At 49.7% G+C, this 10033-nt stretch overlaps 1 protein-coding gene across 1 annotated transcript in view; it reads right to left on the reverse strand.

Annotated features, from left to right (window-relative positions):
• The window catches only part of ZNF384 (zinc finger protein 384), a 25775-nt gene extending 21581 nt beyond the window's left edge, over window positions 1-4194 (reverse strand). The window contains 3 exon segments of the mRNA NM_001079496.2: window positions 2445-2634; window positions 3494-3542; window positions 3894-4194. Coding sequence (NP_001072964.1) covers window positions 2445-2497 — 53 coding nt within the window. The 5' untranslated portion in view covers window positions 2498-2634; window positions 3494-3542; window positions 3894-4194.
• Window positions 4195-10033: the final 5839 nt, after the last annotated feature.

Genomic DNA, 10033 nt, shown 5'->3' on the forward strand with positions numbered 1-10033 from the left:
AAAATAATAATGACTATACCTGACCCAAAACACCTCTAATATTCCCCAACTACCATCCACCCAAGTACATGGCATAAATGATCAAGTCTGTGCACGTGCAACCTGGCAAATACAGCTGAAAACCATTTTTCACTGTCACAGCCATCCTGATCCCACAAGCAGTGAAAATTCTGGACCCTGCCTGTCCCTCCACCCCAGCTCACTAAGGATCCAGATGCAGCAAGGGCACGTTAGCAGTATGTTATACAGGAAGAAGGACAGGCAGAGAGAGGGAAACAGACTTGACCAAGATAACAGACAGTCACAGAAGACCAAGCAGTAAAACTCATAACTAGGCTCCTAACTTCCTGCTGCCCTTTGCTCTGACCACTCCAGCCCCACTCTTAGAAGAAAACCAGAAACGTCACCCAATCCTGACAGACAAGATGCACCTCTCTCATCCAGCAAGACCACAGAGCAGGGAAACAACCTGACTACCCTGTTCCTGAGACACCATATTTCCAAAAGGTATCGTGTCAGGGCTCTCTATTGCCCATCACAGTCCTGTCTCCAGGACAAGAATCTGTAGGATTCCGCCCCCAGTCAAGTGCCCGCTACTCAATCTCAGCTCTCCATGGACAAGTTAGACACCAGAAGATAGTCCTCTGAGGACAGAGGCTTAATCTCTTTAGGATCATCTAGCTGAAAGAATCTATTTTACTGTTCTTTCTATTCTAATCCTGTCATTCTTCTGCGTAATATCATTATCAAGAGAAATTTACAACGCTCTGTAGATGCTATTGAAAAGCTAAGAGATTCACATAACAGTATTTTCTAGAGTAGATGTGCCTGTTTCTGAACAAATACGGCAAAATCGGCAGGTAAAATAAATGCAATAAAAACTGTTCTCAATGAACATTACATCTGGCAGAAAAAGCTGCTTAGATAAAGCAAACACCGCAGGTTTGCAGCTATCTGCAAATTGTACCAGTCCTATTTCTGTTATGATGTGGCAGTAGACTAATTAACGACTAAATATTGTTTCTGAAGGACCTATCTCAGCCATCAGATAAGCTAAGAAACATGCCCCAAGAAGCATGAAACACTTTCCAGAAGTACATTAGGACAGAATAAATACATGTGGAATTGCTGCGTATGAGCCAAAACGCAAAGATAATTTTCCTCTATGTAGAGAAGCAGTATTTAAATGAACCAAATTACCTGTTAATTTTGTTTTTATGAATTGCTCACGCAACAGCAAAGCCAAGTATTCCTGCCTCACTCACTCACTCCAAATCAACCAATAAACGCACTTAAGGATGATTTATTTACCTTGCATCGGTGGCATGCAGACAGACTGCTAGCTGCCTGACGGAATTACTCTGGATTTACATTGCAGCAATTCAATCAGAATCCAACGGGGCACATACCTTTCCTTTGCTTCTTTTTCTCAGGGAAATTAACTGTGCATTCTGCCAACAAGGCTCTATGTATATAACACCTAACTACATGACTGTTTGCTTCCACAGCAAGAAAGAATACATGTGGAGGATAAGGCCTTCCTTGGCATCTGAGCACCACCTGAATCAAGATGTTTTTTTGGTTGGAGTGTAAAAGGGGTTTTGCTGTTGTTTTTTTTTTAAATAAGTAAGCTCCTATTTGCTCAGCATCCACCTAAAGAAGAAAAAAAGCCTACCCTACTCAAACCTGATTAGGTAAAAACCAAGTGTCATACAATAATCACAAACATTTTTAAAATAAACTTTGTAATTGTCAAGTCTTCAATCCCTCGGACTCAACTGTAAACTTCATCAGTAAAATGAAAAGACATCAATTTCAAGAAAAATCTCACAACAACTTTCTCACTTAAGGAATATAAAGCATGAAAGGCACCTCCATCTTCAGACTGTAAAATCCAAATGAGCACAGGCAGGGGCACGCAGTGGCCTCCTGTTTCTATCCAAGTCCTGCCAGACCTTCACAAAGCACCCAACTTTTGTTTGCTTAGTTTACAAAATGTTTCAGTTTAAAACCAAAACAAACAAAAAACCCAAACACCAATTAAAAAAAAGAAAATACAAAAACCAACCAAAGAAGTTCTCATTGATTCTCAAAAGATGACTACACTGTTTTCACTAAACTCTCTAAGAATCCTTCTTCCCATCCAACAGTGTCTATGCTTGAGCAGATACTGGGACTCAAAAGACTTGGCTTGAAAGACTGAGGTGTAATGAAGTTACAAGAACATGAAGAAAAAGGAGAAACAGTGTAAGAGCCAAAGCTTTCATGCAATCTCACTAGCAAGCCAATCTTCCAAAGGGAGAAAACAAAGATAAGAGTCCTCTACCAAACTACCATTCTAATACCCACAGATGTCCCTCCCCTATCCCACTTTTAGGCTAAAGGACATTTTGAAAACATGCACCCCTATTCATAGCCCCCACTTTAACACCACTCACACTTACTTTACCAGAACTCTGCACGCAACCCTTCCAATTGCTCTATAACTATCCCACATGGGCTGGAGCTTCAACCCTGTACCACAGCACGTTCCCACTGCAGGGCCTTCATCATCCCAGCTTCCACAAACGGGCCAGAGATGGGACCTTCTTCCTATTCACCAGTCTAGTATCAGACAGATGTCAATGTACCCTCCTGATATAAACCAAAAACACCTTCTGTGTACAAGCCACAAATGTACATGCACCAAATAAACAACTGAGTGAACCAGAGAACTCACAAGGGACAAGGAATCTGAAGTTTATGTCTCAGAGAACTTCAGAAAATCACATACTTAATGGGCTGGGCTAATACCTCTTTGCAGGTCATCACTTTAATCATAAACACACAGATAAAAAGCACGTGCAAGTAAACGGTGAGGCAGAGGCCATGTTTCTGGAAGGTATAAGCAAGGTCGGATGTGCAGATATTTAGAGATTGACTTTAATATAGTTTCCTTTATTCTCCAGATATCAGCATTTATTTATACGCAGCATAGAGCCTTCATTTGACAAAACAGTCATTTAAATTGTCATTCTGGGTCTGCCCAATATCTTTGGCCAGTAAGAGTGAGCTTCTGGGCTCAATCACTGCAAAATACTACAGATGCTGAAGGCCACACAGGGTATGGGACCAAATGCCAAAGTGCCTCCCCTAAGCTCCTCAGTACCAACAAGTTCAAGCACTGCTACGCCTTTAGAACAAGCACATGCAGATGTACATCAAGAACATCCCAAAGAGAATGGGCAAACCCTGAGCCCCAGGCCCCCAGCCCACACACCACAGCTACAGCAACATTGGTGCCATACCTGACACAAGGGCAGCCACCACCCCGGCCAACCGGACCCGGACAAAAGCCACTGCCTGATGGGGAAGCGCCCGGCACCCCACCGGTCCCATCCCGGCGGCCGTCCCCTCTCCCACCCCTGACCCTGAGGCCCCGTCCCGCAGTCCTCCCGCCGCCCTCCGGCTCTGCGCGCCCTCAAGCCCCAGGCGCACTGCGGGCGCTGCTTACCCCTCTCACTCTCCCTCCTCTTGCATTGCTCCTCCTTCCAGGGCCGTCTCTGCAAACAAACCGCCAGGGTTACGGGGCTGCTCGGAGGCCCCCATGACGCGGGCCGCCCCTCGCTTGCAGCCCCCCGGGGACGGGCCATGGGCGGCGCGGGGCTCCCCGCGGGCACCGGCCGGGATCGGAGAGGCCCGCACCCACCTCCCCCCGCAGGGCCCCGCCACCGGGACGGACGGACGGACGGGCGAGCGGACAGACAGGCGGCCCACCGCCGTTTCCGCTTCCGGAGCGCCTCGACGCCGGAAGTGCCGCTTCCCCGGGCCCCCCCGGCCCCGCACCCGCCGCATTACCGAGCACCACCCCCCAGCGGCGACCCCAACCCCGACTCCGGCGGCGGCCTCCTCACCGGAAAGAGGAGCGGCGAGGCGCTTCCGGATCAAGAGGCGGAGCGCGACTCAGCTCTTCCGGGGCGCCGAGCGGAGCGGAACGGCGTCATCGACGGCTTCTCTTGAAAAAGAGGCGGAGCGGCGGCAGCCGCCGGTCCGGGACGGCTTCCCGGCGGCGGGAGCGCGGTGGCCGGGCGGGCGGGCCGGAAGCAGGGGCAGAGGTGGGCGCGCGCCTACCGGAAGCGCGGGTGCTGGCGAGCGGAGAGCCCGGGTTGCGGGGAAGGCGGAAGTAGCTGTGGCGGCGCGCGGCTCTCCCCAGCCCGGCGTTGAGACCGCTTCCGGCCCAGGAGGCCTCCCTGGCGTGACGTGCGCCGTGCGGGAGCGCGGCCCTCCTGAATATTCATAAAAATATGAATATTCATGAACGGTCCCGCCCCTCCGCCGGGCTCCCGTCCACACTCCCTCTCCTAGCTAAGTCCGGGCCAGCCGCCGGCGGCTGGCGCCGGGCGCCTCCCGCACGGCTCGGGTCAGCCCGCCGTCCCCTGCCCCGCGCCGCGCCGGCCGACCTGGCGTGCTGGGCCGGGCGCAAGAGCCTGCCCTTCGCGGGTGGCCGGGTCAGAGGCCGCCTGTCGCCGTGTGGGCCGGGCCCCGCAGTTGCGCCGGCACTGGCGCGGCGCCGGGCTCGTGGCGCTGACACGCTGGCACCCAGCCCGCCTTGCAGCGCGGCGGTTTTCTGCCAGCTTTGCAAATCGGAGCGCCTCAGCCACATCAGTGCTGTAGCGGACAGAAGGGCAAGGCCAGGCTTAAGGGAGGCGGGCTAACCCCCTTTCTGCAGTTGCACGCAGCATAACCGCACCTATAGGCTTTTTTTTTCTTTTAATTATTCTTTTTGTAACCATTCACAACTTGACCCCGGGGGATGGCAGCTCAGTTTCACGATGTGGTTTCTCAGGTTAGGCCCATCTAAGTTGCTCATGTCGCTGTGCAGTGTGCTTGGCTGCACACAAGGCAGTAGCACATCCTTCAGGCCGTGGTGATGGCACGGGATGAGGCATGAGGCTGTTCCTGGACAATGCGGTGCACCTTGAATTGGAGAAACCCCACACAATCATGAAACCAAGCTGGCTATTGCAGCCCTGCCCTGCCCTGCCCTAAACTCTTGTAATTCAGGTGCTGAGAGAGTTTTGGATATAATCTTACTTCATTCCACCATGTGCAGCAGGACTAACTTTGGCACTGGAGCCTCTTTCCAGGTTACATTAGGTTCCCTTCTCACTTATGCTACTGCTCGCCAGGCATTTGGCTGAGCTGTTTTAGTGCTCTGACTTAAGAAAAAAAACTTTTTAATTGTTGTATGAGGTTTGTGCCAGCTTGGCGTGCTGAAACAGCTTTCAAGGGCCAGCATGAGTAAGAGGGTGGGACCGGGGAGCACACGGCTGTAGCAGCCGGCATTTAGGTTGGCTAGGGTGATCATGAAACCGCAACATCCGGAGTGCTGGCTAAAAGGAAATCTCCTGGCGGCTGAGAGGTAGCGCCTGCCTCTCCCACAAAGGTGCTGGGACAGTGGTCATCCCAGGCAATGCAAAAGTTCCTCCTGCGAGGAGCCAGGATTAGCTCTGTTCTTAGCAGCAGTCACATGAAGGCAATTGTTGATTTATTTAAATAAAAGGAGTTGGCAGACTAATCAGTTTGGAAATTAATTTCCTTGTTAATTTGGGGGTTTTGACTTGCTCATGAATATTCACAGGCGCTCATCTCTTTTATTTTTTTTTCCTCTATGTAATTTACTTTTGTGATTGTCAGATCACCTCTGAAGGTGACATTTCTCACTCTGCAACGCAGCAAATTAATACAATCTTATGTCTCAGAAGAGGAACTCTGGCCTGACGCTGGTGTCTCTCGTGCCTCTCCTTTGCCCCAAAGCCCCTTGTAGCCTCTCTGCTCTCCTCCTTCCCTTCTTAATGCTGCCTAGAAAGAAATTAACCTGAGGGTCTCAGAGAAAAGGCTGGCCTTGCCTGGGTAGCTGGGAGAGCTAGTCAAGATGTCCTACACCAGACGAGGTAAAGCCATAATTGCCATGAGGAGTGGGACAAGGTGGTTAATTTTCCCTTCCTGTGCATGGAGTTTCAGGCTTCCCTCCCCCAGCACTGCCAAGAACCTTTCAGCAGCACGTGAAGCAGCGTGACTAACATCTGTCACAGGCACTTGATTTCTCTTATCTCCTTAGGAGACAAAGTAAAAGAAACAGAGGTGTATTTCTCCGGAGAGCACACCTGATCTCTTCACCTTCTTTCCCAGCTATTGGCTGCCCTCTTGTACTTATCCTGCCTGTCCTTGTTCCTTCTATGCACCATAAAAAAGCATCCTGGCCTCCATCTCATGCTTCTCCCTGATGAGGTGTGCTCATGTCCCACGTGCTTGTCCTTAGAGCTGCTGGTGTTTCGTAACACCTACCAGGTGGGCTAGCCTGAGGATGGTGCTGGTTGAAAACCCAGATGGAACTGCTGCAAGCAGCTCAGTAAGCGCAGTGAAGCCCCCTAGAGCCTGCATTGAGACGGATTTGATACGGCTTCCACCTATGTAATGTCTTGTGCTTGGGAGGGCCAGGTGCTATGCAAGGGGAGATGGCAGCACCACACCAGCTGCAGGTTCACCTGGCACGAGGCCAGGCTGGTGAGTGGGAGCAGGGCGATTAAGAGGAGCTGGCAGTTATGGGGCAGGACAACAAACAAGCAGAGATGTACAAGAAACTACAGGAGGTAGGCAAGACCCAGAAGAGGGTGGCAGGTGTAGGCTAGGGGGCCTCAGTCCTGGGAGGAAGCACACAGCAGAGCTGAGCACCCCCCTTCCTCTGAGGGACCAGCTCATAGAATCATAGTATGGGTTGGAAGGGACCACCAACCTGCAGATCTGGTACTAGTCCAGGTTGCCCAGGACCCCATCCAACCTGGTCTTGAACACCTCCAGGGACAGAAAATCCACAGCTTCTTTGGGCAGCCTGTTCCAGCAGCTCACCACTCTCTCTGTGAAGGACTTCTCCCTGATATCCAATCTGAACCTTCCCTCCAAGAGCTCATGACAAACTCAGAAAAGAAACTATGTGGAGAAAGGCACCTGAGATAAAAGCTGCCACAGAAGTTGCTCTCTCCCAACCTTTTTAACAAGCTTTTCAACTCAGCTTTGACCCAGGAGAGAGGCAAACACAACTCTACACTGCCTGCCTGCTCCATCTCCCATTACCCCCTCCTGTTACATCTGTTTGTCACATTCCCATCTCAGCTCTTCTTTTTTTCCTTCTCTGATGTCTTCAGCCCCCTCCTTTCTCACCACTCTCACACAAGAAACATCTACCTCTGGACCTTCCACAGTCACTGCAGACCACCTGCGTGTGGCACCAGTGTATGCTCTGTGTTTGTCTTCTGCCTGCATATTAACTGTGCTGGTCATGGTGGCCACCCCATCAATATAAGTGTTAGGCTGCACAATGGGGTACTGCTGGGCTGGCAGACCTAGCCTGACGTGTTCTATAATTTACCTCTCTTGTTGCTTGAATTCATCGATGGACAAATGGGCTTGGAAAGAGCCATGATGTGGTGACATCCATTTTAAGGATGGAGGCTGCTCGTTCTTGCCCGACTTTTCATCTGCTTGTGGGACAACATTAAGTTTATCCCAAAGCCACTGTTTTGTACTCACAAGCCAGTGAGTACATTTCTCAGCAAGGCATGTTGTCCTCACTCTTTCAGAGAGCTGACATCTCTTTGGCAATCGGCTGATTAATTCCCCTGGCAGCGCACACCAGAGAGCATTTCAGCACGTCATTTCTGGCTTTCTTTCCACTGTGTGGAAATAGATTGCATCTTTCCCTGCTTGGTAGGTTCTCTAGTTAGTGTTGTAAGGTTTGAGTAACTGAGTTGTAGCATTATCCTGCACATGCTTGCCCTGAATCATGGCACTGCAGCGGCATCTACTCTTCAGGGGCAAGGAGCAGAAACCACACATCTGGGATGTACTTAGGAACCTAAAGCACGCACAGTGGCAATGTGCTGCATTTTTTACTGAAGGAAGCAGGTTGCTCTGGAGCTGGTGACACCAGGGTCCCTCGAGCAGGAACACGGTAACTCAGGGCACTCCTGGGATTCATCAACCTTAGCCACAGACAGAGTCTGTTTGGCCACTGTGGTAAGGGGAATTATTTACCAAACTTCCTGGCCAGTGTGTCATGAATACAAGTCCCATAATTTGGAAGGAGGAAAAGGAATCACTGGACACGTCAAGAAAGGCAGAAAGGCTGTGCCTGAGTACCTTCAACACAGGAGAAAAACCACAGTCACATCAGCAGTGCCTGAGGGGGATCTCAATGGTATGGCCACAGCCAAAGCATACCAGACATGCACAGGCAAAACCTGTTCCAGTGTGGTGATAGCTTCTCTGTGGCAATACCTTCAAGAGGCTTAAATCAAAATTATTTTTATTAGATCACCTACAAAAGTCTCAAGTATTTTGAATACGATCCAATAGCAAGCTTTTCAAGCATGACAGATCCCTGCAACCTAGGCTGCATTAGCAAAAGTATATCCAGCAGATGAAGGGAAACTATAATTCCCATCCATGTGAGATGTGTGAGGCCACATCTGGAAGGTGTGAGCTGAGGTTGCAAGATGCATATTAACAAACTGCAGCACATCCTGTTAAAGGGTCCCACAATAGAGGGCTGAAGCACACAGTGCACAAGGATTAGGCTGAGGGAGCTGAGAGAAGGCCAAAGGGGCATCCAGTTGCTGTCTTCCCCTACTTAAGGGAAAGTTGTAGAGAAGATGGGGCCAGAGTCTGAGGAGGCGGCACAGTGAGAGGACAAGAAACAAAGAATGCAAGTTGCAACCGGGGAAATTCTGAACAGAAAACCTCTCACCCTTGAGAGCACTTCAGCAGTGGAACAAGTGCCTACAAAGGCTGCAGAATCTCCACCCTTGGAGATATTCAAAATACGGGCAGAAAAGCCCTGAGCAGCCCGATCTGGCTTTACAGTTGTCCCACTGTGAGCAGGGGATTGGACTGTATGCTTCTGGAAACTCCTTCCTGCTTGAATTTTTGTGTGAGTTTGTGATTTGATCTGTACTGCTGATCTGCTGTGAGCAAACGTTCAGTGTCTTCATAATGCTACAAGCCAGAAGTGTAGTATGCTTGTTTGACCCTGTGGAAATGCATCTATGTTGACAGCAGCACTGGCATCGGCAAAGCCCCGGTACACGAACATCTCTTCTCCAGCTGGCCTGCTACCCTTTGTAGCTCCACTCAACCCATCTTCCTTCTCTTTCAAGTACAGGCACATCTCCTAGCAGCGGGACCTGTTTGGTCTGGGGATGACTCCCTAAACTGTGACATCCATATTCTTCTGAACAGCAGTAGTCACAGAAATGTCATTCAAAACAATATTGCACGAGAGCATAGTTGTGGGTGCTTGGCTTATGCCCTCCTCACACCAGCTTCAGTGCTCACCAAAGTGCTGCTAAAGCATCTTTGGGTTTTTACAGCTGCCCTGTGCCATTTTTCAACAGGAAGGCTGATGCTGAGGAAGGTGGGAGGAGATACAGCGGAGAAGAGTAAGTTGTATCAGGGCAGAAGCAAAACTCAGAAGCATCAAGACCAGAGCTCGCCAGCTCACCTCTATATCTGTGGTTTTACAAAACTGGCAGGGAAACTGCAGTTTGGGGAGCAAAGATTTGCAGCAAATCCATCAAATTCAAGGTAAGTGTGCCAGGACTGGAAAAGGGGAGATATATTTCAGGAAGAGAGAAAACAAAGTACTCAGGGCCTCTGCAAACCCATTAGTCTAGTCTTAATAGAGTGTAAGGTTAAGAACAAATTATAAAAGGAAAACAAAATTAACACTACAGCAGTAAGTGGAAAATGGAATCAAATACAGGATGGCTTTATCAACAAAAGCAATATGTGTCCTTAACTTCTTTATACCTCCTTTCCTTTACCTGGATGAAAAAAAAAAGAACCAATCTATCTGGATTTCAGTAGGGCATTTGCTACAGTATAGGGTGGAAGGCAGACATGAGCTGAAATGACAGGAGTGGTTAGGAGCATTTTAGGTGGGTAAAACACTGGGGAAAAGGAGGTGATGTGTTGAGTCAAAAGGGAACTGCCACCA

This window comes from Gallus gallus, chromosome 1, assembly GCF_016699485.2.
Source record: "Gallus gallus isolate bGalGal1 chromosome 1, bGalGal1.mat.broiler.GRCg7b, whole genome shotgun sequence".
Lineage (NCBI taxonomy): Eukaryota > Metazoa > Chordata > Aves > Galliformes > Phasianidae > Gallus > Gallus gallus.